Source organism: Cotesia typhae, unplaced genomic scaffold (assembly GCF_013202065.1).
Source record: "Cotesia typhae breed Kobodo isofemale line unplaced genomic scaffold, CoteBio_Ctyphae scaffold_13, whole genome shotgun sequence".
NCBI classification, from domain to species: domain Eukaryota; kingdom Metazoa; phylum Arthropoda; class Insecta; order Hymenoptera; family Braconidae; genus Cotesia; species Cotesia typhae.
Window position 1 is genome coordinate 1176631 of NW_027423774.1, and position 26725 is coordinate 1203355.

The window sequence follows — 26725 nt, forward strand, 5'->3', positions numbered from 1 at the left end:
TCAATGTGACAGCCGCTGACTATTTAGACATGTTCCACTTTGCTGAAGGATTTACAATTATGCATACAAGTCACATTGCTATTAATATTTTTTATAAATAATGCTTGAGAAATATTTTTGTTTTTTTGTTATATAATAAAAAATTATTTATTTTTAAATAAAATAATCTTTCCATATTACAGCCTTTCATAGACAACACTTACTGAAATGAAAACCACATAATTTTACAGTGAAAATATCTAAATCGTGTACTGATGACCGATGCAAAATTTTTCACGGTTAAAAAACTCTAATATAAGTTTTAATGTGAAAAAAATTAAAAATAAAAAAACTATAAAAATGTTTACCACACCTGACTTCTTGGAAGACTTTGTAGTTATTATCCATCATTGCTTTGTGGTCAGCTTAGCCACAAAACCAATGCCTGCGTGTACGCATATACTTCAAAGTAGCATAATTTTATGCATATTTGATGATTACATCTAATTATTTCAATGCTGGTATTTTGGTTGACTTTCTCTTTTTAATATCAAATACACAGTAAATAATTTTACGTCAATGCTTCAAAAAATTTTTCGCACAGAAAAAAAAAAAATTAACTTGAATCAAGAGAAAAAGATTAAATTCTTCAAAATTATTTACTTAATTCATGTTAATTTTTTTTTTCTGTGATAAAAATTTTTATGTTAAATATTTAACACTTTTTTGTATTAATTTAACATAATTAATGTTAAATTTACACATAAAAGTGTTAAATATTTAACACAAAAATTTTTAGCACAAAATTTTTTGACGAAATGACGAAAAAATTTTTACTGTGTAATTTTTTTGATATTCTTTAGCAGTTATCGAAACTAAACTAAAAGTAGTAACCTGAAACATAAAAGTAACTTCTAAATTAATTCAAAATGTTCACAAGCAAAAAATATTTTTACATTTACATACCTCAAAAATATCTAAAATTGTTCGATTTAATTTAATCAAGTTTGAAATTGTGATTTGTCTGACTGTGATTCAATGTAGTAGATAAATGGTCACAGGTCAGCCAGTAGACATAGTTCGCAATTAGTCAGACATTACCACTTGCGCACCGATTAACGTCGCCAGTTGTATAAAAAATCAATTAAGTAATTACTATCAATTATTAAAAAAAAAATAATTACCTTGAGGTAATTATTATTATAATTATAATCCCAAAAGTATGAACTGAAAAAAAAATTTTATACGACACAATGATATTTAAAAGATAATTGTAGAACAATTAAAAAAATTTACCATACTCTGCTAATCTGTAATTTCAGGATATTAATAAAAAAGATACAGATAATAATACTCACAGGCAGCTCACAGCTTTCAAAGGCATCTATGGCGCCACACGGTGAATATTTTAAAAAGCAGATAAATAACCTAAGTCTTGAAAATGACATACTTACCGACAAATTTATATAAATTTTACGATTTTAATTACTTAAATATTGATTTTTAATTTTAGATTGATAATTATATTTTTCAATGGTCACGTCATATTATTCTGAATAATTTTGATAATTTTTAATAATGATGACTTACTTATGAGTAAACATGAACATTCGTAATAAAATATACATTTTATTCAATAAAATTGATATAATATGCAATATAAACTATTTAAGTTATAACGAAATAACATTTACGCCGTAATGTCCAATTCTTTTAATACTATTAATCTGAATTTCAACTACACTTTCGTATTGTCTTGAAATTTTAATCCAACAAGTTATTGACTATTTATTTTCAATTTCCTTTAGTGGATGGTAACCAGTCCACTGTCTATAAGTTGAGTCCATAGTTCTTTCAACTCCATCATCAATAGGATGAATTATTAGTGGAATAGAAATAAGTCCAATAATAGTTGACATCCACGGATTCCTCATTATTGGACTTTTAGCATTTCTTTGCATGAAACGAACCCCTGCACAAATTCTGTTGATAACCAAACCAGGAATTATCACTGATGCAAAGCTCTGCCATATTAAGGTATCAGATGCAGAAAGGAAAATCCGTTTATTTTTATTTTCCGCTCCATTTTTCTGTCGTTCAAATAATTTGTTAATAAAATAAAATTATCTGTAATTTTTTTTTTTTAAGTTTTGCACACTTACTCCATATTCCTTGATACCTTTATGAGCTGTGTCAGCCATAACATAACCACTGGCAATAACATAGCTTATCCAGACAATAGATTTAGGAACAATACTTCTAAAAGCTTCGCCGACTTCATTTGTGTAACCTGAAATTTATTAAAAATTAAACAAACAATTTTTTTTATTATCCGCTTGTTTAAAAAAATTTAACTCACCTAAATATCTCAAAGAAGTGTCACGAAAAATGTCAACTTCAGTACTATCATCCTCCACCTTCATTTTGTAATTGTATTTATCAAATTTATAAATAAATTTGTGCGGAATTATTTTTATCAAAGTTATATGTCCAAGTTAAAAACAATTATAAATATTATTGATTACAATTGCCGCCATTTTTCATAACATATGATCACACAAGCTGCGTTTTCATGTAGCGAAAGAAATAAAGCACTTTAAAAAAGCTACATATTCTACATATTCGTTTATTTTCATAAAAATCACCTTTAAGATCAGTAATCTACAAGGTTAACAGGTTAACTTGCATTGTAGACTTGCCGTAAAGCTTTGTAAAACGTAGAAACATCTGATCCGCATCAGAACATCAGATCAGAAGTGAAAACACTGGCAAACACTAGCAGGAGGATCAGTGGTAATCAGGTGATAAAATAAATTATTTACAAAGAGATATATAAAAGTAATAAGTAAAAAATTACTAGTATTTTATTGAGTTAATATTTTTATTTGACAATTTATTATTTAACATTCAATAAATGTAATAATTTAACACACAGATACAGAGAGCGGTTGATGTGACTATTGGCGGCAAAATTTTAAGTACAAATTAACGGCATGGTAAATTACGTATAAAAACGTGTGCTGATAGCCTGTAACCTGTTTTATGAATTCGGCTGTGTTTATTGTGCAAAAATTATTCTTCAGTATGCTTCATAAAAGTCCACGACCATTAGTATTGTGTGGTCCATCAGGATCTGGGAAGAGTACACTCATTAAACAATTGTTTGATGAATTTCCTGATAAATTTGGTTTTTCAGTTTCACACACAACCAGACAGCCAAGACCCGGTGAAGAAGATGGAAAGCATTATCATTTTATTAGTAAAACTAAAATGGAAGATGATATAAGTAAAGGTGAATTTATTGAAACCGCAGTGTTTAGTAACAATTTATATGGCACCAGCAAAAAAGCTGTTGAAACAGTTATAAACAGCGGAAAGATTTGTGTTTTGGATATTGAAATTCAAGGTGTTAAACAAATAAAAAACACTTCTCTTAAACCTTTGCTTATTTTCATCAAACCACCCTCTGTCGAAGAATTGGAGCGACGATTGAGAGCTAGAAAAACAGAGACAGAAGAATCACTGCAACGTCGGTTAAATACTTCTATTGAAGAAATTAAATTTGGTGATGAACCAGGTAATTTTCACCGAGTAATCGTCAATGATGATGTTGAAAAAGCTTATCGTGAATTACGCGAATTTATTTTGCAAGAATTGAAGTAAATCAATGCGACTGGTGATAAATTTTTTTTTTTATTTGATATTTATTTATAACACTGAAGTTGACAGACATTAAAAATTTTTTTTAGAATTTTTTAACAATTAAATTATTTAAAAAAAAATTTCACATGTGGAAATTTTTTTATTGTCATAGATTTGTTAAAAAAATTTTTAAAATTAACACCTGACTGCTAACTTCAGTATTATATTTATTTTCCGCTTTTTATATAAGAATAAATTTACTATTTAATTTACAAGGTCAACTAATTAATTGTACAATGAAATAACTCACCGAAACTTTTAAGTATTTATTTTACATACCTTTAATTTTATATTCAAGTATTTAGAAAATAAGAAATAATATTCACATTTATTAGTTGTATTTTACTATAATTTTTATAGAAATTCAATTTTTATAGCGACCAATATTAATTTATAATCATGTTTTTTAAGTTAAAAAACTGCTCCAATTAATTTGCTAATATTTTTTACGTGAAATTATTGAAAACTGAGACTATTCACCAAACAAAGTTGTGTTCTGATAACATCTAATTTGTTACAATGAATATCTTTCAATAGACATAATAAAAAAATTCTAGATTATAAAAAAAAAACCGAAACATCACTGCATATTTCCATTTTAATCAAAATGTTCATTACTTTTTTGTCTTGAATTTATCATAATATAAATAATATTAGTAGCAGTACATTTTTCCTCGGTATTATTAAACCAGTAAAGGAAAATAATAAACATTGCGGGTAATTAGGTCTGTATACTAGATTACAATATAAAAATCAGTCGCAAAATTATTAAGATAATTAGTTAATTTAGCATTGCAAGCTTGTAGTGTAAGATTGTCACTAGAAATTATTCATATTTTAACATTAATCGATAAACTTCATTAGAGGTTCAAATGAAGCAATTGTAAAGTTATATTTAGCAACCGAATTACTTGCAGTAATTACATCAAATCAAATAGTGATATTTATAAATTTACATTAAATAGTTCCAAATATTTTTTTTTTTTTTTTTTTTTTTTTTTTTTTTTGTAAAATTAATTACTAAATAACTGTACATGCTAGTTCAATTATTGTTAGCTATTATATTATATTATATATTTATAAATCAAAGCCCCAGATGTAATAAAATTGTTCAAAAAACATATTGCTGTTAAAATAACAATTAAATTACAAAGATATTTTCAACAAATTTAAATTACTATAAATATATTCAAAAAATAATCATTCAATATCAATTAAATAATTTATAAAAATTAATATCGCATTGTAAATTTTTATTTAAATCAATATATCTTATAAATTTGTAAATTTTAACCTTGGATTAAGGTTAAAAAAGATTGTATCTGTTTAATAGGATTAAACGTCATCACGAATCATTGTAATTCTTTTGCTTGTCAGTAAAAATAAAATTTTAAATTATTTTATTTTCTCGATGTATATATTCTTGATAAAAGAAAATTAAATTTTTCTTGAAATAAACTTTCAAAAAATTATTTTTTATTCTTAAAAAAATTTTTTAAACACCTTACTACATTGTATTTAAATTAAGAATAATAAAATAAGATTTTTTTTTAGTTAAAAAATATTTTAAGAAAATAAATATCGTTTGTTTAAAAAAAAATAATCCAATTTTTTTTTACTTCTCTTTATTATCTTTTTATAGAATAATTTGAATTTTCCTTTTTCAAAATTTAGCCGTCTTAAATTTTCATTTTTATTCAAATTTTAATATGCGACTTCATTAAAAGATCAGAAAGACTTGTAATTATAGTCGCATAATTATAAATAACTATTATTATCTGTTGTTTACTTTTTCACGATATAAATAACAGATAATTGTTTTTCTAAATCAGATAACTTTGTATCAATAACAAAGTTGTTTAAAACTGCAGTAAAAATATCACAATGTTTTATTAGGATCTGATTCACTCGTAAAAGAATTTACGTAACTCATTCTGGGAGTTTATTTTGATCATAACAAAAAATTTCAATTCATTCCACTGCTGCTGACGTTTCACTTATTTTTTTTGCGAGGAAAATCTTGTTTTTTTTTTTTAATTTTTAATTAATCGTTAATGAAATTAATATTAAATTCATGATAATCCACTATAAAATATCTACGTTTGATTTAAAAATAATTAATTGCGTCTATAAATAACATATATCTATTTCCTAAACTAATCGATACTTACTTTTGATGATTTTTTTATTAAAATTTCTAAGTTTCTAAGCGGAGATAATTATTTGTAAGGTTTAAGTGTAAGTATAAAATTGAAACATTAAGATACAATGTATTAATTATTCACAAAATTTTTTTATTTAATAAAAATGATTGATTGACGGGTAATACATGATTGAAAAATACTCTTTAAATATTTACTACATGATTTGAATATATAAAAATTAAGTAACGCTAAAAAATGCTAAACTGAAAGTCATATTTGGTTTTTTATTAATGCTTATAAAAGATATTTTCGATAATGATACAATAGGTGAAACAAAGAATAATTAAATGGTTCTTTTCAAGTTGAACTTGACATAATAATGGAGAATTATAATTATTACAAATTGAATTAGATATTTTGTCGGAGAATCGACACAAATTTTATAAGAAATAATCTGCTTGAGGCTTTTTACTAGGTATACCTCGACTTTCTTGTGGAGCAGCTTCAAATATTGTAAAGTCTCGTTGCAAATGTTCATTTAGTTCTAAAATAGCAGCGACATTACCACATCTGTAACAGAAATTATTTTTTAAATTAAGTCAAATATTTTTTTTTTATTTTATTTATTTAATTATAACATATGTGATAATAAATATGAATAAAAAATATAATAATGATAGAAAATTTACCGATAACAGTAGTTTGGAGCAGACCATACAGTGAGAACTGTCTCATTAAAATGCCATTTGTAACCTTCCATAACCAACTGATGAGCTCTACATATCATATCAATATCATTCGCAGAATTGAATTGTCCTACAACATCACTACCGAATAAATAACCTGCCCCTCTGGGTGAAACTCCCCATCCTTGTGTATCTTCCGGATCAGACCATAACAAATCACACATGGGTCCATCATGAGGAACCTTAAATAATTATCAGAATGTTAAATTATAAAATTATAAATAATAATTAAATTTAAAAAAAAAAAAAAAAAAAAAAAAAAAAAAAAAAAGTTTCATTAAAAGCATTAATTCTCTGAAAAATAAAATAAAATAAAAATATTTACTTCTTGCTTTCGATCTATAGTTCGTATTTGATCCAAAGTTTGAATGCTCGGAGAAAGGCCACCGTGTACGCAGAATATTCTTCCATCAATAATTGCAGATAAAGATAAATAATCAAAAATTTCAGTGCAATACCGCCACACTGTAATACTACCGTATTTACGAAGGCATTCATCATAAAATCCATATACTTGTGTAATTTGTCGTGATTCATGATTACCACGGATTAATGTAATTCGATCCGGATAACGTACCTGCAATTGAATATAAAATAATATTTAATTTTATGGATGTTAACAATAATTAAATAATTTGTTCCAAACATTAAAACTTTAAGTTCCAATACATTGATAGGAAAAATATAGTGTGTAGCATGAGATGAAACACACAGTACTCTATTATTATTATTTAAAACTCACTTTTAACGCCAGAAGTAAAAGGAATGTTTCAACACTGTAAAATCCTCGATCAACAAAATCACCCATAAATAAATAATTTGTTTCTGGCACGTCACCTCCAACTTTGAAAAGTTCTTTTAAATCATAAAACTGGCCGTGAATATCGCCGCATACCTATAAAAAAAATTCATAATTGAACTATACAAATAAAAAATATTTATACACAAAGTTCAGTGACACTTGAAACTTTCAATATTTTAATTGACTCGATGTGATGAAATTTTAGTAAAATAAACTATTACCAACTATGATATTCATCAATATTTGACGTCTTAATTATAGAAAAATTATTGTGAAGGATATTTAGATAATAAAATAAAAATTAAATATTTCTCAGAAGAGGATTAATTTATTAGTAAGTTTACTATGATACTTACGGTAACAGGTGAATCGATTCGTTGGACATTACTTTCTTCTATGAGAATTTCCCGTGCTTTAGCACATAGTGCTTTTACTTCAGCTTCTTTAATTATTTCACATTTTTTTAATTGCTCTATTTGTCGATCTAAATCACTTGGATCAGCCATTGCAGTCACTTTATCTGAAAATTAAATAATTATTGACAGATAAATATTTTGAAATTTTTAAAGTTAAAATTGATATAAATATTTAAAATTCATAGATATAATTGCTTATTGCTTTAATTAATAAATGACCAATTTGAATAAACAACAAAATTAGCCTTACCAACTTTTATCACCATTAAAAAATCAAAAGTTGAACTCTAAACTATTGAAGTACACTCCAATGTATACAAATAAAATTTAAAAAAATTTTTAAATAAACTTTTGAACAATTTAATAAAAAATAAAAAATATAATTTACAATAGTTAATATTACAAGCTGACTTTGGAGCAATCGAGTCGTATTTAAATGATTTTATTAATCCTATACTTTTATTTTTTTAACCTAAAATATAATTTCCTCAAATTGTTTTGTCATCAAACAAAATATTACGATAAACAATTTATTTTTAAGTATCTTGCTTATTTAAACGTCTTATTTTACTCACAAGAGTGACATATACTTAACCTAAAATAATTTGATTCAATTTTATTAATAAGAAAACAATAATTATCAAAATATCTTATAATATTTAAAATTTTAAATGCAATTATGGTTATAAATAATTAATTATTTGGTGAAATTAATTTTAAAAAAATTTTCGGACAAGCATAATTAATTTGCCAGTAAAACATTTAGAAATAAAATTATACAAATTTATTAGTTATGAACTGAAAAAAAAAAAATTTTTTTTTGTTATTAAACAATAAATAAATAAATAATTATAGAAAAAAATACAACAATGTTAATATACTGTACCTGATAAACAGTCGCTTCGGAGTCACTAAAATAGGGTGCCATAACTTAGTCCTAATTCATACTTTTAATAATGTGATGTTTTCATCAAAATCGTGTTTATGAAACGTCTGAATTCATGAATGTGAGACTTTACTAATGTGAGGTTTTAAAAAAAATTGGTTTAATAAATGTGATATTTTCAAAACGTATACTTTGAAAAATGTGATGTTTTCAATATGTAAACTTTAATAAACGTGAGACTTTTAAAATGTGAGGTTTATGAAAAAAACGGTTTAATAAATGTGACGTTTCAATATCGTGAGATTTTGCTAATGTGAGGTTTCATAAACGTGAGGTTTTAAACAAAAATCGAGCGGCAATATCGATTGAAGATGGAAACAATTTCAGTTGATATAATAGATTTCATGTGATAAGAACTAAAAATTTTTCAAATTGACTTCCGGGCGGCAAATCACGCAGTCCAGTATGTTAATTGTTAAATTAATTTTTCAATTAAAAAAAAAATCTATGGATGCATATTAACATTAAAGTAATTATACTTATCGAATAAACTGTAAAGGTCTAATGAAATTAATTATTAACAAGTAAAAAAATAAAAACTTATTTAAAAATAAAAAATAAAAACCCAATTTGCAAAATCAATTTATAACAAAATAATATCAATAATTATTTAGGATACACAATATCAAAGTAGCTATTCATTTATCTATTTGTTTATTTATTTATTTAGTTATATATTTATTTATGTATTTATTTTTTTTTTTATATGTAACTAAAAATATATATTAGGGGTACCCGTTACCTGGAGCTGGACTGGGCCCGAGACATGAGACTTGGCATGTGATGCTCATGAACCATCTGGGGGACAGCCACCATCTGGGGACAGCCATCATCTGGGGGACAGCAGATGCCGGCTGAATGTGAAAGGACTTTCAATTATACCGGCCTCTTGTCGACTATCCGGAGGAACCCGTTTTCCAAGATGACTATTCGATGGATCTCCAAGTTCCTCTAAGACAAACAGTCAGAAACGAGTACGCAGCCACCTCCGCCGCTGTCGTGAATTTTCGGAATGGAGAACGCGCTATCTTCCGTCAAGAACTGGTCGAACAAAAATAACGTTAGCGCCTCCAAGCTCTGTAAGCAGATCTGTGCGGAAGACCGCGGACCTGGACCGCCCCAGGCAGCTAAAAGTGGTGGCACGCGTTCCCCAATTCCTGCAGAAACTAGAGCCCATGTATCACGACGAGGACTGCTGGAGATTTGAAAGCAAGTCATGGACCATATCAACGAGGACGACCTGGAGAACGAAGACAAATAATACCGAAGCACCCGGTAGCCGGGAGTAAAGTCCAGGTTGGACAGCATGAAGTCCAGACCCGAGCTAAACTCTCGCAAGAGCTTCCCGAACACCGGGTACAGAATTATCGTCAGCAACCTTCAGGCCAACGTCACGTAAGAGGACATTAAAGAGTTGTTTGGAGATGTCGGAGAACTCCTGATCTCGATGTTAGTTCGACCCGGTACCGCAAAAGTCGACCCGGTATACCGCATCTACGTGACCCAGAAAGACGCTACTAAGGTCATGGGGACTTATTAATACTACAACCGGCAGCTTGATGGTCACCCTATGAAGTGTCTTTTGGTCAATTCTTAGTGGAAGAACAATCTAACTGCTCCTGCTGTACGATCTGTTTCTGGATCAAGAAGATCAGGGAAGTACTAGCAATGTACAACAAAGTCTCAGTGCGGTGCATCGTGCCCTTTACGATGACAACCATAATTAACTTCCCAAACGTAAGTTATTAATATGTTTCTGGAAACCTCCAATCAAGGGTACATTCTTTAAATAAACGTTGTAATAAATTTATTGATTAAAATGATATGCGTTTGATTTAATTAATTTATTTATATTAATTTTAGAACAATGAATTAATTTATTTAAACCAGAAAAAATACAGAAACCAGGTATTAATTTAAAAGAAAAAAAAACGGCCATTCTTTCATTAGTTAACAATTAATTTGTTAATTATTTTAATAATAATCTGCCTCTATTTTTTTTTTTTTTTCACTGAAAAATTTATTTAATTATATTAACATACTGGACTGCGTGATTTGCCGCCCGGAAGTCAATTTGAAAAATTTTTAGTTCTTATCACATGAAATCTACTATATCAACTGAAATTGTTTCCATCTTCAATCGATATTGCCGCTCGATTTTTGTTTAAAACCTCACGTTTATGAAACCTCACATTAGCAAAATCTCACGATATTGAAACGTCACATTTATTAAACCGTTTTTTCATAAACCTCACATTTTAAAAGTCTCACGTTTATTAAAGTCTACATATTGAAAACATCACATTTTTCAAAGTATACGTTTTGAAAACATCACATTTATTAAACCAATTTTTTTTAAAACCTCACATTAGTAAAGTCTCACATTCATGAATTCAGACGTTTCATAAACACGATTTTGATGAAAACATCACATTATTAAAAGTATGAATTAGGACTAAGTTATGGCACCCCTAAAATAAAGTTAAGTCTTGTTAAGGAGATAAAATTAGGATGCTCAAAATTTTTTATGCTACGAAAAAGTGTTATTTACTCGAGGATATGGCAACATTTACGTGGATATTATTGATAAAATTTCGATAATTTCAGTAATAAAATTATCTAAACTAATAAACTACTATGTGCCAACCTCAAAATTTAAGGAGCATACATACGCTTACATACAATATGACTAATAGAATATTAAGGTTGTAACCCAATAAAAATGCGGGAATTAGAATTAAGGCGGTGTACAGATGAAATTAAATTTCATTCAAGTCCAAGATTGGTTGAAATTTTACCTAATCCAGGATCTGTAGGATCTGTTTGTTTTTTCAACCAATAACATTTTATTATTTTTTAAAGCTATCATTTCTTGCGGATTAAAATACTGGAAATAATTATTTTTCACTAAACATCCTTGTAATCGAATTTATATCAAATGAAATAAATGATAGTGAAATTACCGGTCAGCTGTCAATTTAAAAAATTTTTTTAACAAATTAATTACAATAAAAAAATGCTTCTAAAAATTTTTATTAATTTTCAGATGTGAAACTTTTTAATTATTTTTTTTTTAATAATTTATTACTATGTTTGTTTGTTAAAAAAAATTAAAAAATTGTCAAGCGACAGCTCTTTAATGTCATTTTTTGACTGCTAAAATTATAAATTAATTAATATTAATAAATTTAAGGTTAAAAAAAATTTTTTTAATTAAATAAAAAAAAAAAACAAGTTATCGATTTTATTTTAATTATTTATTATATTTAATATTCTTGAAAACGATTCCAGGCTTAAGGATTAATTTTAGGTTGAAGTACATTCCAAATATCTGAACCAGTTTTCCATGGAATAACTTTGGCTTTGACTTTATTTTTTGTATCTGGATCATTCAATAATTTAATAATTGGATAATCTTCTCTAGGAAATGCAAAATCTCTGTCAGATAATCTCAACATCGGACATAAATCATTTTTGCCATCTCCAGCATATACAATTCTCTCAAACGTTACTCCACGTTCTTTTCTTTTTTTAATGTACTCCTCTAATATAAATCCCTTGCATAAATTTTTTTCACTGAGCGTACACCAATTTTGCTCGTGATAGGGTTCAATATTTAACAAGTCCTTGTCATCGAACCAAGCAGGATTTGTGAATATTTCGTTAACAGTATGATTCAATTTTTTATGACTTAACCAGTTCTCTATAAATACAGAATTTGAATCACTAACAATAATTACTTCACAATTACTGGAATGTAAGTTTTTCAAAAGTTCTTCAAATCCTTCCACAGGAGGAATACAATTTATGATATCATTTATTTGTTTTTGGGTAATTTTATTGACATGTAATAATTCAAAAATATTTCTCATGAAAATTGTCCAGCTATCGCAAGATTTATACAATTTTTTTACAGCCTCTGTGCATTCTTTAGGAAATAAGTCTCGAACAACAATATCACTGTTTTTATCAATGATTGTATGATCAAAATCAAAACTCATTAAAATAGGTTTTGCCATCTGGAAATTTTGAAATTTTTCATTAATAATTTTTTTTCATAATAATTTCATTGCTATAATAAAATTATAAAAACATTTCATGAAACAAAATTAGCCGACAGTGAAAAATTTATATTTTTTTTTTTTTTTTTTAATTAAATGATTTAGCAATAAAAAATATTTTTAAAAAATTGCACGTATAGTTTTTCAAATTTTTTATATGTGGAATTTTTTTTATAATTTTTTTGTAATAATTTTATTAACAAAAAAAGTTCAGATGTCCGCTAACTTAATTTTCATAAACATTTCTATTGTCTGTCAACTTCAGAATAATTTTTGAATATCACATAAAAAAAAAAAAAAAAAAACCGTGTAAAATACCTTGTATTGTCGAACCAAAAAATTGATAATTTTTTTTTTTTTTTTTTTTTTTTCCCCATAAATTAATGTACTATCTTCTACTGCAACTCACGCTATGAATTTAATATTTTATCTGAAATAAAAAATAATCACAATTATAAATTGACTTACTGAAATTTAAAAATAATTTTTTTTTAATTACCTCAATAACGTTTTTTCTATTTATTTTTTTCAAGGACAAATTTCCTGTTGATACGTGGCAATTTTGGGTTTTAAAATTCTTTTGTTAATTTGTTAATCTGTAGTAGAAATATTAACTAATTTATATACTGTAAAATTGTTGTACGAAGTAATAAATTATTATCGTTTTTAAATACAGTAAATAAAGTAGTTTTGCATGCTCTGAAAAGTGTCAAGAGTTGTTTATACCTATGATATATCTATATTTATTGACATGTTGTATACCTTATTATAAATACCGGCTATATAACCTTTTACGTCTGTACTAGGTATTTATATCTACAATTATTGTCACTATTTATAAGACAGTGTTATTAAAATCATTTGATTGTTTAATGAGATCGTATAAATTAACTCCAACTAATATTACTTTTATCTCGATAGTATATAATTTTCACAGCTAGTAATAACCTGCGTAAATAACCAAGTATTTTTATTGTCACATGAAAATAATTTTTTGCGCATCGTTAAATCAAATTTTATTCTTCAAGTACCAGTAAGAAACAAAAATAATTTTTATAAATATTATTACTACGTGCACAGTTGCATGCAATAATACTTTTAAGCAATAAAATGTATAGTTAATAAAATAAACTCTTTATCCAATTTTTCAGACAAATATGGAAAATATTTTGACAGATTCAAGTACCACGGATTCTCAACAGAATCCTATCGTTTTTCTCGACATAGCAATAGATAATGAAAAAAGTAACTATCTCAATATTTACGCTATACAATATTTATTATAATTACTAATGATGTGAGTAATTTTTTATTACAGTTGGAAGAATAATTATCGAATTATTTAAACATATTACACCGCGCACTGCAGAAAATTTTCGCGCACTCTGTACTGGAGAAAAAGGTATTGGAATTAATGGTAAAAAATTATGCTACAAAGGATCCGTTTTTCATAAAAGTACGTAAATATTTTTTTATTATTCATAGAGTTGCTTTAATAGATAAATAATATGAGGCTGAAGTTAGCAGACACTTGACAATCTTTTGATTTTGATTGAAAAATAAACTAGGCATAGAAAATTATTTATAAAAATGTCATTTATAATTTTTTAGAGCTTTATCTAAAGATAAAATTTTTAAATAAAATTTTCTTGTTATAATTTTTAGAATTTTTTTATGAAAATAAATTTAGCAGATATTTAATAATTAAAAAAATTTTTTTTATTAAATAAATTATGGCAAAAAAATTAGGAAAAAAAAAAAGTTGATATTTAGAAATTTAAAAAAATTAAAAATAAATTTTTTTGGAACTAATTTTTTTGTTAAATAAAATTTAAAAATTCTCTAATTACTGCTAACTTTAATATCATATTTTTTTAACAAGCAAATCAAGCAATTCATATCAATTAGTATCATTAAATAATTTATTATTTTTTTATTTTAGTTGTACCACAATTCATGATCCAAGGGGGTGACATCATAAACTTTGATGGAACTGGTGGTGAAAGCATTTACGGAACACATTTTGAAGATGAAAATTTTAAAGTTCAACATTCTGAAAAGGGTCTTCTTAGCACAGTCAACGAAGGAAAACCACACACAAATAATTCACAGTTTATTATAACAACTGAAACTAGTGGTCATTTAAATAATACCAATGTTGTGTTTGGTAAAGTTTTGAAAGGAATGGGTATTGTACAAGAAATAAGTGAAGGTCCTATTGTCAAAGACAAACCACTACAGGTAGTTTAATATCGTTTTAAAAAATTAAAAGTCTGATTTTTTATTTAATAACTTAACTGTTTAGATTTCTAAAATTATTGACTGTGGTGAAATAAAAGGAGAAAACTGGGGTATTGAAGAAAATGATGGGACTGTAGATGTATTTCCACCGTTTCCAGAAGATTGGGATTATTTTTCTAAAATAGACGCATCAGATATTGACGTAAGTATTGAAGTAAATCTATAAAATATTTATGATACTGAAATTGAGAGAGACGTCTGATAATTTTTAGAATTTTTTTAACAAAAAAATAAATATTTTTATTTTTAAATACAAAAAATTACTGTTTATTTTATTTATTTATTTTTTTTTTTTATTTTTTTTTTTTTACAGTATAATTACGTACACGACGTAATTAATAAAATCAAAACATCTGGTAACCATTATTATGGTAAAAAAAATTATATTACAGCAGAAAGAAAGTACAAAAAAGCTCTTGGATATTATAATTGGCTTACTAAGAATAATATTCCAGAAGAACTAAAATCAATTTTGTACAGTATACGTACATCAATAATGTTGAATCAATCTGCAACAAAATTAAAGCTACTAAAATATCGTGAAGCTTTGGACCTTTGTAATTTTGTAAGTTTTCTTTTATAATTTTTTTACTAATGATTATTGTTGAATTAATTATTTAATTAATGATCATTTATCTAGATATTGTCTGAGGATAAAACGAATACTAAAGCTCTTTTTCGACGCAGTCAGGCATATATTGGTTTGAATGACTACGAAACTGGTCTAGCTGACTTGAAACAATTACAATGTATTGATCCTGATAATCCTGAAATTTCACGTGAAATTGATAAAGTCAATAAATCTATCACCTCATATTTAAATCATGAAAAACAGACGTTTAAACGTATGTTTCGATAAAAAAAAATTTCATTTTATACTTAAGAATTAATTCAGGGACAACATACCGGTATCAATATTTTATAAATATTTAACAAATCAAAAGAAAAGCTATATCACTTTTAAGAAGATTTTAGATAATTTTTTCCACTATGAAAAACTTTTTTATACCTTTTGAGAAGTTTAATTATTACTTTTTTCAACTAGATTATTTGAAAAATCAAATAAACCTTTGATATTCTGTGCAAGCAATTATTTAGAAATTAATCTTGTTAATGGAAATTATTTTAATTAGAAAAAACAACAAAAATTAATTTTTATTTCTTTATTTCAAAATACGAACTTAATCAGTTTATGAAAAAATTTGTTTTCATTTTAGTTTATGGTCTTAAGCATGTTCTAATAATTATATATGGTGATTATAATTGTGAAGCAATCGTGGAAGATTTTATCCGTTTTACTATGAATAAATAACCTATTTTTTTATGTATTTTACTCAGTAATAAATGTTAGAACTTTATACATTTTATATTTGAAAAATAATTTACTAATAACTAAGTTTTTGTAAAAAAAAAAAAATATAAGAGGAAGTACAATATTGCAACTGTAACATTTTTTGTAACAAATATGTAAAAAAAAAAAAAAACAACTAAGTGCATAGCAATCTAATAAAAATTGTAGGCTCAATAATAATAATATCGAATATATAATCAAATATTTAATTAAAATTTTTTCAAGTAAAAAATTAAAAAAGTAAATGAAAAGTACAATTTAACTATCAAATCAGTTTTTTAATGATAAAATTAGTACATTAAATAATCTTAAAGTATTAATTATATAAATATTATTATGCGTGAACATTAATTGAGCAGAAATATACGATTTATTTTTATTATTCTCAATTGTTAACACTACATAAATAAATAAATAAATAAATAAATAATTTGAATCCTTAGTGGTTTCGTTAAACGTATTTTAAATTTCTTAAAATTAAACTTTATTAACTTAATTATTTGGTCTGTCAAAAATTAAATAATATTAATGACCTCTTATAGAGAGGATAAAAAAAAAATTAAAAAAAAAAGACGTATGATTACTTAATAATTAATTATCTAAATTTTTAAAATAGTGATTACATTAAACAGTAAAAAAAAAAATTCTAGTAAATAGTCACTTGGGCTTCTTATATGCTTGAGGCGTTATAATGATACTTTTAACAACGGAAACAATAGAATAATAAACATAAAAATAATTGTGAATTACACCACTTCTTAATTCTAATAAAATACTATCTAAACAGTATAAGAGAATTATATAAATGTCAATGACAGCAAGAAAACTATTTGGACTAGATTACATATATTTATTTGTTTATCAATTACGCATTATTCTAGATAAATATTTTGAAAAGGCGAATATTTAAGTCACTCTTTTTTTAATCTTCAAAAAAATTGACATACTATTATTTTATTATTCCACTGTCAATTGTCACGTGATGTATTTTTTTATCAACTTATTTAAAATTAATATTGATAATTTAACGAGTTATTACTCTAAATGTTTTATGTACAGTGACTCTCGATAAAACTATTATTATGTGAAATATAATTACATTCAGACTTGAATTTATAATTTGTAATTAACGGAATCATTAAATTAGCGATTGTTTTTGTTATTAGCAATTTATTAGGAATTTTCCTTTTCACTTCCAACAGTACTTTCTTGACCACTCTCATTTTCAATAAGATTATGTAACTCTTTACAAATGGTCTCTTCACAAATATCTGTACTCTCAATTACTTTTTCCAAATCACCATCCATTTCTTTGAACTCATCCTCAACAACTTCTTCACAGCTTTTAAACATTTCTTGATGATCAGCTGACAATAATTCTGGATTCGAATTTGAATTAAGTATATCAGTATTGACTTCATCATCCGTTGTATCTGTTGATTGAGATACTTTTTTAAGAACACTGTCAACAAGATTAGTAGCGAAAGATTTACTTTCCGCACTTTCATGTATTGTCGGTTGTATGGACAATGACTGAGGTCTTATTAATGGTTTGCCATATGGAAATGAATTTTCCTCACCAGCTGGAGTGTGTACTGCCGATATTTCTGTTTGCGTTCCAACACCATTGTCAACTAACACGACTTTTGTCTGCATATTTGACATACATCGTTTTATCTCAGTCATTGAATCTTGTAATTGTTGCACCTGACTGTGCAATAAATTACAAGTCTGCGCAAGATTTGTAACAATATCAGTGTTTGCTTGTCCACTATTAATTTCATTTGCATCACGTCCACCTGGTTGTAAGCTAACAACTTTTTTCCACAGCGCATTTATAGCTTGCATCTGAAGCAATTGTAATTTATGTTCACTTTCAAGAGCAGTACGTGTTGCCTCCATGTCAGTTGATAATTTTTGTATGTACTTATTCGTTCTCATCATTTCAATTGTTTTTAAAACATTTGTAGCCTTTTTATTTAAATTACGTGTATGATAACCGCGCCACATTCTTTGAATACATACAGCTGCCTTTTCAGCTTGATCTTCGGCTTTATTTGTATCCTCCTGGCGTCTTTGAATGGCTCTGTGTCGAATATTATTCAATTTTACTTGACAAATTTCACTATCTTCATCACTACTCATTGCTGTATTATCATTACCTGTAAATTTACCCTTTTGTAAATCATTAATTTTTATTTTGTCATTTGTAGCTTTCATTCTTTGTGGATTTCTAAGCAAATTTGGTGAATTTCTAGCACTTCTTTTTGGTGTTGATATTTTACTTTGCACATAATTATTTATTTTTACAGCCTGTGGACATTTACCATTGGTATTTGTCGTAATAGGTTTAGCAATATTTGTTTTTCCTGCTACACAGTTAGACGCTGAATTACTTTTCATAAGAGAATTTGCTTTTAGTACTCCCACACTAGTTTTAGCAGCAACAATATTTGATAAATTGCTTGCTGTAATGGCTTTTGAATTATTTTCGTTGTTAATCTTAACAGGTACAATTGTCTGTATTGGTGAGTTAAGTCGAGACGGTGGAGTTTTTGGAAGAATTCGCGAGAGACCAGAAGGCGGCCGAAAATCTGGGCTCATCAATGATTCTGGCACAGGTACTAGTTTCGTTGCTGCTTGTAAAGGACTTGAAGTTTCTATTACAACAATAAAACAAAATTTATACGAGCTAATCTCTAAAAAATTTAATAACGTATAATTAATATTACCTTCGATGTCTTTTAATCCGGATTCTTTGGATTTGTTATTAAAAGTATTGCACAACATATTTGGATCAAGACTTTGAGTCATCAGTAATTCATGGTTATCAGCTAGAGTTCCATGACAAGACGATATCATAGTATCAGTGTGACAACTGGCTACCATTCGATCTGGTGATCTCAGTCGCATAGAATTACATGAAGAACCTAATAAAATAGAAGCTATTTGAGGATTTAAAATATTATTTTTTTTTTTTTAATAATAATTTATTAATATGCATAGGAGAAATTACGCTAGTACCGTCAGCCGAAGCTTGCAAATGATAATTTACCTGATGCCTAAGTACGTTTACTCAAATAAAAAAATTATTGTTCTATTTCAAAACTATCTAATAATGTATTAATACTTAATCACTCTAATCAAACGTTTTATTAACTCTAGAAGCCGAAAGAAGCAACAGGATATAAACTCCAAAATTATTTCAGCAGAATAAGAATTTAATTGTGGGATGATGTTGATTTTAATTATTTTAAACAATAATAAAAAAAAAAAATCGTCTTTAATTTCGGAGATACCTTTGCATCGTGACGGGCAGACGCAGTATTTTGACTTGAAAAATTTTGCTGATTGTAAGTATTTATCTTCGTGGATTGCAAAAATGGGTGCTATGAGTGAACAAAATTATATAATTACTGGACGTTTATTCATTTAACTCACGCTCTTAATTGACTTTGAAAAAATAACAAGAGCCAAATAATCGCCTCAGTAATCAATCCTATATCTATTTATTTTTACAACTAATTGCATTTTATTTTTATTTCTTTCATTTTTGATTAAAATAATAATAATAATAATAATAATAATAATAAAAACAGCTTGAGTAATAAACTTACTTGGACGTCTCGGTGAGCTAGTACGATTAGGTCCTAATCTTCGTCTAGCTACCGGAGATTGTATCATACCATGAACAGTACTGGTGTCACTTTGCTGATTGAGTTGTTGTTGATGATGCTGCGCTTTACTCAATATTAATCTAAGCTTTCTGTCCGTCTCATTCTCAAGGCACTCACCCGATAATGGACAAACAGATGCTAAATATTGAGTAAGTAATGAATGCTCACCAACACGAAATTGTCTGCCTCGTCCTTGAGAATAAAGCCATTCAGCTTTTAAACTGAATGGGTCAGTTTATAAATTTTTTTGACAAGTATAAATATAATTTATTAATTTTTAAAGAACAGTACTGATATTTAACAAAATAATTATTTACAAAAATATGTAATTATATTTTTTTTTTTAGTATTCTCATAATGCAAGGAGCCTGTACGTGAATCAATACTGTTATTAAAAAATTATTAAGGTCTTAGTGTTTTTTTTATTTACAGTGCAAGTAACTGAATAAGTGAAATCATAAATCTATTATTATTAATGAGTAATGAGTCTTACCTTTCAATCGGATCTACAGCATATCCATCGATTGACTTGAGACTCATACACCAATTGATGACAAATGGACGATAATCAAAACCACTATAAACTATTTAGTTAAGAAACATTATCTAGTATGTGTGTCTATAAATATTGTGATTAAATAAATTTAAATATTTTATCTAGGCTACAAACTAGAGATCTTCTGCAAGTCCAGTATCAGTGATTAACTATTTAAAATAAATATATGTTGCATAAAAAATTAAAAAAAAAGGATACATACTATTACCTGTAGAACTAACACAAGGATTATTAGCAATAGAAAAATTAATAAGGTTCGTCAATCCACTGAGATGAGACATTTCATTTAAATCTGTAATATTATTGTTAGCTAATGTTAGAGTTTCTAAGCATGTTGGCAAATATCTTTCAGATTGCCGTAACGTTATTATGCGATTATTGTGTAAAAATAACTCCTGAAATAAATATATATTAATTACGATAAATTAAAAAAAATAAGAGTTGTTAATTCATACTTTTAAATTTTTAAGATAGGAAATATCAGAAATATGACTGATACTATTTTCAGATAAATCCAGGTGTTGTAATTTTGTATTAGTATGCAGATGCTCAATGGACTGAAAAAATATGAGAAAAAAAAATATTTTAGGCAATTAGTATTGAATTTTTTAATATTAATTGAAAAATTAAGTGATGTGAAGTATACTTTAATATTATTCCCAGCTAAACACAGAGTTGTTAAATTTGGCATATCTTTGATGCCTTCGATTGTTAAAATTCCATTGTTAGCCAAATTTAGTGTAACTAAATTACATAATTTTGATACTCCATACATTCGTAAAAGCTGATTACGTACAATAGAGAGCTAAAAAAAATTATTCATCAGTATTTTTAAAATCTAATTAAATAAAAATTTAATAGCAAGAAAATATTGTACAAAATCGCTCAAATTTGTACAAACCTTTGTAATTCTGTGGTAAGTATCAAGATTGTCAAGTCTTTGAAGTTCATTATCGTCTACGATTAAAGTATTAATATCTGCGTCTGATGGACACCGACTTAATTTCTTAAGTCCTTGACTACTCAGATCTAGAGTATCACAAACAGATGATTCTGATTCTTCACAGGAATTCATCCTGCAATTTATAAAAATATACTATTATTAATTATTAATTATAACTATAACTTATCATGATTGTTATGTGTTTAATAAAAATGACAAATAGAAAACAAAAAATAACCGAATAAAGTGAAAATATTTAATTAAGCATAATAATTACATAAGTTCTTTTGTTTCACTGATTAAAACTCAATATATTAAATTAAAATATTAAATTAATACGGGCGAACTGGTTAAGTTTATAATATTAGGGGCTTGAGTACAACAAACATAAAATATCTAAATTTAATTCAATTGATTTCCAACCCGCGGAAGCCATGATGAATACAAACCACTATATATATAAACCACTACTGACATGACAGAAAATATTATAGAATATGGTTTATTTCTCGTAAAAAGACGGTTATGATGTTTAGGTGACAGAAAAAATGCAGTTAAATTCTATGTTGATAATGTAGATGGTTATGTTACTCACACTTTAAATAATTATGTTAATTATGCTAATTATGTGATCATTAAAAAAAAAAAATTTAATTAAAAAGTTTCACATGTGCAAATTAATAAAAATTACAAGTGAAAATTTTTGGAAGAATTTTTTTATTGTAATTGATTTGTTAAAAAAATTTTTTAAATTGACAGCTAACCGCTCACTTCAGTATTATTAATTCTTATATTTTATTAACAATATTCCAAAATTATTAAATTTTTTTTATAATTAAAAAACACTCACAGAAGAATATTCAACCGTTACAATTTTAACATTCGTAATGGATCGATTATCTTCGTGATCTATCGTCTATGAATGCCGCGACAATTATTGTGAAGTGAAAACAAAGTATGTATATATGAGAGAAGTAATGATAACAACCTAAAAAACTGATTCATTACTTCCCACATATCGGAGTTGTTTAATTATTAAATTTTTTTTTCAATAATACTAATTAAAAAATAATAATTTATAGGTAGAAGCATTTTAAATGTTAATCAGCAATAAAGGTAATATTTATTCTATTCTGTGTGGTAAACAGTCTATGATTAGAGTTTATATCTGTTAACCAAATAAATTCCTATGACAATAAAGTTAACCGACATTTAAAAATTTTTAGAATTTTTTTTATTGAAGAAATTATTTAAAATAAATTAATTGAAAAAATAATTAAAAAAAAATTAATTTTTAAAACTTTCTACATGTGAAATTTATTCAATTAAACGTGCAATTTAGTAAAAATTTTTTTTTTTTGTTCTAATTTAATTGATAAAAAAAAAATCTAAAATTTTTAAACGTCGGTTAATTTTAATCTCATTAAATTAAAATCCATTAACACACTATATATTAATTTACAGCTTAAACAAACAAGTAAAGATGATTGCAAACTATGTTGACGGTAATACCATAAAATATGACTGCAAGATTGATGGCTCTGTAGATTACTTTGGTTCTACTCAATACTTTATGAAAGCCCTTGATTATTGTTTAATCACATTAAAAGTCGAGTACGCTGCTGGAGATAAAAACATTTTGATTGATATAAGAAAGGATTATATTACTAAGCCTGGCACTGTTATTTTTCAAGTATTTGTAAACAAATCCAGACAATATTCTGCTATTGTTCATGACTGGATTGAAAATCACAAGCTGGAGGTGCTAAAAGATAGTAAATTTACCTCATCTATGATTATTAGTTGCAAAATAATTTGGTTAGGCTTTACAGATAAATCTATACCTTCATCATTAATCAATATAAACAAAGATTATTCTATGTTTTATGTGACAAATACATTGAATGACATGAAATTAATTGTTGGTGGAGAAGAAATTACATGTCATAAAATAATTCTCGCTGCTCACAGTCCCGTTTTTTTAAAGGAGTTTCAGTCAAATAACAGAATAGATCGTATGATTATTGAGAATGTTGAACCGGATGTTATGAAAGAGGCATTAAGATTTTTGTATGCTGGTAATACGTTAGCTGAAAATAATTGCGAGCTTGCGTTAAGACTATTGAGTGTTGCCGAACAATTCAAGATAACTAAATTACAGAATTTCTGTGGGCCAACTATTTTTCGTTTTATTAGCGTAGAGAACGCTATTCGTATTATTTGTGAAGCTGAAAAAAATAATGCCCTCAAATTACGTAAAATGACCTTAAAATTCATTATTGAAAATATAAAGACTATTGAGATGCAAGACGAGTACAAAAAATTAACGTTAGCCAAAAACGAATTGTTATATGAAATTATTGATGGCTTAAGAGAAACACGTTCAAAAAAAACAAAAAGAATCAAAATTTGTTTTGCATAAATTTTTAGAAGCTTTCTGATTTTTAATTGTATATATCTTAAGTAAGTTTTGTACTTAAAAAATAGTAAAATTACTTTAAAACAAGTAAAAATAGTTAGTTTATTAAAATAAATGTTTAATAATATAGATATTAAAATTGTTATACAAAATACTTGAAATATGAAAATATAAGAAATGATAATTCTCATACTTTTTACGATTATTAAAAAGTATATACTCAACGCTGTTTACTTTGTACACTTTGAGTTTATATAGTTGAATTTTTTTTACTGTTTAATTGTAATCTTAGACGATATATTTTAATTTAATAAAATAAATACATCACAATTAGTAAATGAAATGTTTATTATTATTTCATTTGATTTTCATAATTACGATAGTTTTTTTCAGAAATATTAAACATTACTGGAGGACCATAGAATTGTAGCGAAAATGTAATGAAAATTTTTAGAAACCTTTTTTTATTGTAATTAATTTGTTAAAAAAATTTTAATTGTAAAATGCGTCATTCTGTAAGTATATTTAAAATTAAAAATTATCTAACAAACGCAACATTTTAATTTTAATATTTTAATATTAGGTCAACATTAATCATCTTGTAACTCAGAATTAAATGAGAATTATATAATGCAATTTATAATTCAGAATAAAATTTTTTTTTTCAATCTTCACAGGCGTTGTAAGAAGTTGTAAGAAGAAGAAATATTCATATTAGAAAAATTGTATATTTTTAAAATGATTTTTAGAACATTCAAAAATAACTGAAATTTACTCAAGCCAATATATGTTAAAAATTGTAATATTTACCAATCGTAATGTAACTGAAATGAAAACAAGATAGGTCAAGGATCATGTTAGTAAGAAAACAAATCTGAACAATATCACAGTACTTAAGCGTCACTCGTACGAGGCGATTGACTTTAATAAAATTTTATTTAATTTATTTATTTGCAAAAAAATTTTTTTAATTCAAAATGCAAATAAAGGACAAAAAAGGGATTATTATAGGAACTGTTAATCGCTTAGGAATAGCCTTTTGCCGTGAACTACTAAGAAATGGTGCTGAAGTGAGTTTTTAGTGATTAATATTTTAGTATTATTTATTAATCATTGTACTTAATTAAAATTTTTTGAAAATTCATTAGAAAATTGTGATGATTGGAGACCGAGAGATTGATGAGAATAAAGTATCACCAATAAATGAATTAAATCATGAATTCGGTGAACAACGAGTTACACACTACAACAGCGATGTATCGAAGAGTAACGAATTAGATAGTAAGTATTTTTTTTTATTATTTGTGTCGTTACGTAAAAATTTAATTAATTCATTGATTATTTAAGATTTATTTTTTTAAATAGGAATATTCAAAGAAGCAGTGAATTATCTTGGAGGACTAGAAATTCTTATTAACAATGCAGATCTCTTCAATGAAGTCGACATAACAAAAGCAGTTGACGTTAATATTGTAAGCGTTGATAAATATTATCGGTATTCTTAATTTTTTAAAAAATTATAATCTATCATGTCTTTCTGATAGGCTACAGTAATTCGTAGTAGTCTACTTGGGGTACAACAAATGGGAAAAGATATGGGCAGTAAAGGAGGAATTATCGTTAATGTTGCATCAATTTTTGGTCTTGAATCTGTACCACAACTCTCCGTTTACTCTACTGCGAAACAAGCGGTTATCAGTTTTAGCCGCTCATTTTCAGTAATTGAATTCATCATTAACATTTTATTAATAATTTAATTAACTAATTAAATCTTAAAATAATCAACAAACAATTTATTTTCAGCAACCTTATCATTTCAAGAGAACAGGAGTTAAAGTTGTTGTACTTTGTCCTGGATTATCGAAAGTCCAGGATTATCCGAGTGAAAAACACCCAAATAATGATTCGGAAGTCACCGAGGCCAAATATGCAACAGTTCATCCCCAAAAGTAATTCTGATATGAATAAAAATGAGTTAACTTTAATATTAAAAGATTAATTTATTCTTATGATTTTAAATTTGATTTTTAGAGTTGAAACAGTAGCCCATGGTTTAGTATATGTGATAAGATGCGCACAAAATGGAAGCATTTGGATAAGTGAAGACAATAATCCTATTTACGAAGTGCAACTTCCCGACGTTCTTCCTCATAAATCAAAAGAAGAAGAATCATCAAGTTTTTGAAATTTATCTTAAATAAAAATTAATTATTCCTATTATAAATATTATAATAATGTCTGTTGTATCTTAGTCAAATTAATTGAATAAAAATGGTTTATCTTTGCGGAAGAATATCATTAAATTATTTATATTTTTTATATCTAATTATTCATATAACTTACGGAACTTTAAATTAGGTTTTAAAAGTCATAAATTTAAAAATAAAAATAAATATTATATAATATCTAAATATTTATATATGTAATTATTATTTGAAAATTATCTCAAGACGATAAAATTATCTGAGAAAAATTGTGGTGTCTAAAGTTTAATGATACTCATTATAAGAATTAAATCTTAAACTTGTAAATTTTTTTTTTTTTTTTTTTTTTTTTTTTTGTAATTTTTATCAGCGAATCCTCTCGAAATTTTATATATAAATTAAAGTATAAAAATTAACCTAGCAGATAGTTGATAATTTTAAGAATTTTTATAACAAATAAATTACAGTAAAAAAAAAT

General features: G+C 26.0%; 8 protein-coding genes and 1 pseudogene across 14 annotated transcripts; 5 read left to right on the forward strand and 4 right to left on the reverse strand.

Annotated features, from left to right (window-relative positions):
- Positions 1-1592: 1592 nt before the first annotated feature.
- LOC141534492 (mitochondrial fission process protein 1) lies at positions 1593-2536 on the reverse strand. Its single transcript, XM_074253871.1, has 3 exons — positions 2339-2536; positions 2142-2269; positions 1593-2069 (listed from the first exon to the last, which is right to left on the reverse strand). Exons 1-3 carry the CDS (start codon positions 2400-2402, stop codon positions 1764-1766), a joined length of 498 nt encoding a protein of 165 aa, XP_074109972.1. The 5' UTR covers positions 2403-2536; the 3' UTR covers positions 1593-1763.
- Positions 2537-2685: 149 nt separating this feature from the next.
- On the forward strand, positions 2686-5086 carry LOC141534491 (guanylate kinase). 2 transcript variants are annotated; one of them, XM_074253869.1, is made up of 2 exons: positions 2686-2780; positions 2915-5086. In XM_074253869.1, the coding sequence occupies exon 2, from the start codon at positions 3022-3024 to the stop codon at positions 3640-3642; it is 621 nt and encodes a 206-aa protein (XP_074109970.1). In that variant the 5' UTR covers positions 2686-2780; positions 2915-3021; the 3' UTR covers positions 3643-5086. The 2 variants fall into 2 exon arrangements, with proteins under 2 accessions (XP_074109970.1, XP_074109971.1); XM_074253870.1 differs by having other exon boundaries at positions 2705-2817.
- Positions 5087-6089: 1003 nt separating this feature from the next.
- Pp4-19c (protein phosphatase 19C) lies at positions 6090-8808 on the reverse strand. Of its 2 annotated transcripts, none has more exons than XM_074253868.1 (6): positions 8676-8808; positions 7730-7893; positions 7314-7466; positions 6897-7148; positions 6515-6753; positions 6090-6395 (listed from the first exon to the last, which is right to left on the reverse strand). In XM_074253868.1, the coding sequence occupies exons 2-6, from the start codon at positions 7877-7879 to the stop codon at positions 6266-6268; spliced, it is 924 nt and encodes a 307-aa protein (XP_074109969.1). In that variant the 5' UTR covers positions 7880-7893; positions 8676-8808; the 3' UTR covers positions 6090-6265. The 2 variants fall into 2 exon arrangements, with proteins under 2 accessions (XP_074109969.1, XP_074109968.1); XM_074253867.1 differs by lacking the exon at positions 8676-8808 and adding an exon at positions 8040-8270.
- Positions 8809-9661: 853 nt separating this feature from the next.
- LOC141535219 (uncharacterized) lies at positions 9662-10558 on the forward strand (annotated as a pseudogene).
- Positions 10559-11976: 1418 nt separating this feature from the next.
- LOC141534451 (putative phosphatase phospho1) lies at positions 11977-13776 on the reverse strand. 2 transcript variants are annotated; one of them, XM_074253809.1, is made up of 4 exons: positions 13559-13776; positions 13296-13392; positions 13115-13226; positions 11977-12754 (listed from the first exon to the last, which is right to left on the reverse strand). In XM_074253809.1, the coding sequence occupies exon 4, from the start codon at positions 12752-12754 to the stop codon at positions 12029-12031; it is 726 nt and encodes a 241-aa protein (XP_074109910.1). In that variant the 5' UTR covers positions 13115-13226; positions 13296-13392; positions 13559-13776; the 3' UTR covers positions 11977-12028. The 2 variants fall into 2 exon arrangements, with proteins under 2 accessions (XP_074109910.1, XP_074109911.1); XM_074253810.1 differs by having other exon boundaries at positions 13523-13776.
- Positions 13481-16856, forward strand: Cyp40 (Cyclophilin 40). 2 transcript variants are annotated; one of them, XM_074253808.1, is made up of 7 exons: positions 13481-13602; positions 13948-14041; positions 14115-14252; positions 14739-15037; positions 15102-15239; positions 15411-15662; positions 15738-16856. In XM_074253808.1, exons 2-7 carry the CDS (start codon positions 13954-13956, stop codon positions 15954-15956), a joined length of 1134 nt encoding a protein of 377 aa, XP_074109909.1. In that variant the 5' UTR covers positions 13481-13602; positions 13948-13953; the 3' UTR covers positions 15957-16856. The 2 variants fall into 2 exon arrangements, with proteins under 2 accessions (XP_074109909.1, XP_074109908.1); XM_074253807.1 differs by lacking the exon at positions 13481-13602 and adding an exon at positions 13718-13829.
- A 140-nt stretch (positions 16857-16996) lies between these two features.
- On the reverse strand, positions 16997-22081 carry Cep97 (centrosomal protein 97kDa). Of its 3 annotated transcripts, XM_074253803.1 has the most exons (10): positions 21902-22081; positions 21583-21757; positions 21328-21486; positions 21137-21238; positions 20880-21076; positions 20619-20702; positions 20066-20346; positions 19748-19837; positions 19181-19378; positions 16997-19108 (listed from the first exon to the last, which is right to left on the reverse strand). In XM_074253803.1, coding segments are annotated over exons 1-10 (2775 nt in total). In that variant the 5' UTR covers positions 21904-22081; the 3' UTR covers positions 16997-17621. The 3 variants fall into 3 exon arrangements, with proteins under 3 accessions (XP_074109904.1, XP_074109905.1, XP_074109906.1); XM_074253804.1 differs by lacking the exon at positions 19748-19837 and having other exon boundaries at positions 19181-19393; XM_074253805.1 differs by lacking the exon at positions 19748-19837 and having other exon boundaries at positions 21902-22080.
- Positions 22082-22469: 388 nt separating this feature from the next.
- On the forward strand, positions 22470-24339 carry LOC141534803 (speckle-type POZ protein-like). The gene is made up of 3 exons (XM_074254379.1): positions 22470-22579; positions 22707-22740; positions 23089-24339. The coding sequence occupies exon 3, from the start codon at positions 23108-23110 to the stop codon at positions 24044-24046; it is 939 nt and encodes a 312-aa protein (XP_074110480.1). The 5' UTR covers positions 22470-22579; positions 22707-22740; positions 23089-23107; the 3' UTR covers positions 24047-24339.
- Positions 24340-24943: 604 nt separating this feature from the next.
- Positions 24944-26336, forward strand: LOC141534512 (15-hydroxyprostaglandin dehydrogenase [NAD(+)]-like). Its single transcript, XM_074253905.1, has 6 exons — positions 24944-25113; positions 25192-25324; positions 25409-25515; positions 25588-25761; positions 25847-25992; positions 26075-26336. The coding sequence occupies exons 1-6, from the start codon at positions 25021-25023 to the stop codon at positions 26226-26228; spliced, it is 807 nt and encodes a 268-aa protein (XP_074110006.1). The 5' UTR covers positions 24944-25020; the 3' UTR covers positions 26229-26336.
- The last annotated feature ends 389 nt before the right edge of the window (positions 26337-26725 follow it).

Excerpts from the sequence above, each read along its gene's own strand:
- LOC141534492 (XM_074253871.1), bottom strand. The coding sequence starts at position 2,402 with ATGAAGGTGGAGGATGATAGTACTGAAGTTGACATTTTTCGTGACACT. Across the intron at positions 2,270-2,338 it reads CACTTCTTTGAGATATTTAG|GTTACACAAATGAAGTCGGC; the intron begins GTGAGTTAAATT and ends AATAAATTTCAG. Across the intron at positions 2,070-2,141 it reads AAGGTATCAAGGAATATGGA|AAAAATGGAGCGGAAAATAA; the intron begins GTAAGTGTGCAA and ends TTTGAACGACAG.
- LOC141534491 (XM_074253869.1), top strand. The coding sequence starts at position 3,022 with ATGAATTCGGCTGTGTTTATTGTGCAAAAATTATTCTTCAGTATGCTT.
- Pp4-19c (XM_074253867.1), bottom strand. Across the intron at positions 7,149-7,313 it reads TTTTACTTCTGGCGTTAAAA|GTACGTTATCCGGATCGAAT; the intron begins GTGAGTTTTAAA and ends ATTCAATTGCAG. Across the intron at positions 6,396-6,514 it reads GCTCCAAACTACTGTTATCG|ATGTGGTAATGTCGCTGCTA; the intron begins GTAAATTTTCTA and ends TTTCTGTTACAG.
- LOC141534451 (XM_074253809.1), bottom strand. The coding sequence starts at position 12,754 with ATGGCAAAACCTATTTTAATGAGTTTTGATTTTGATCATACAATCATT.
- Cyp40 (XM_074253808.1), top strand. The coding sequence starts at position 13,954 with ATGGAAAATATTTTGACAGATTCAAGTACCACGGATTCTCAACAGAAT. Across the intron at positions 14,042-14,114 it reads AGCAATAGATAATGAAAAAA|TTGGAAGAATAATTATCGAA; the intron begins GTAACTATCTCA and ends TTTTTATTACAG. Across the intron at positions 15,240-15,410 it reads TAGACGCATCAGATATTGAC|TATAATTACGTACACGACGT; the intron begins GTAAGTATTGAA and ends TTTTTTTTACAG.
- Cep97 (XM_074253803.1), bottom strand. Across the intron at positions 21,487-21,582 it reads CTTACCACAGAATTACAAAG|CTCTCTATTGTACGTAATCA; the intron begins GTTTGTACAAAT and ends AATTTTTTTTAG. Across the intron at positions 20,703-20,879 it reads AGTTCTACAGGTAATAGTAT|TGGTTTTGATTATCGTCCAT; the intron begins GTATCCTTTTTT and ends AATAGTTTATAG.
- LOC141534803 (XM_074254379.1), top strand. The coding sequence starts at position 23,108 with ATGATTGCAAACTATGTTGACGGTAATACCATAAAATATGACTGCAAG.
- LOC141534512 (XM_074253905.1), top strand. The coding sequence starts at position 25,021 with ATGCAAATAAAGGACAAAAAAGGGATTATTATAGGAACTGTTAATCGC. Across the intron at positions 25,516-25,587 it reads AAGCAGTTGACGTTAATATT|GCTACAGTAATTCGTAGTAG; the intron begins GTAAGCGTTGAT and ends TCTTTCTGATAG. Across the intron at positions 25,993-26,074 it reads GCAACAGTTCATCCCCAAAA|AGTTGAAACAGTAGCCCATG; the intron begins GTAATTCTGATA and ends TTTGATTTTTAG.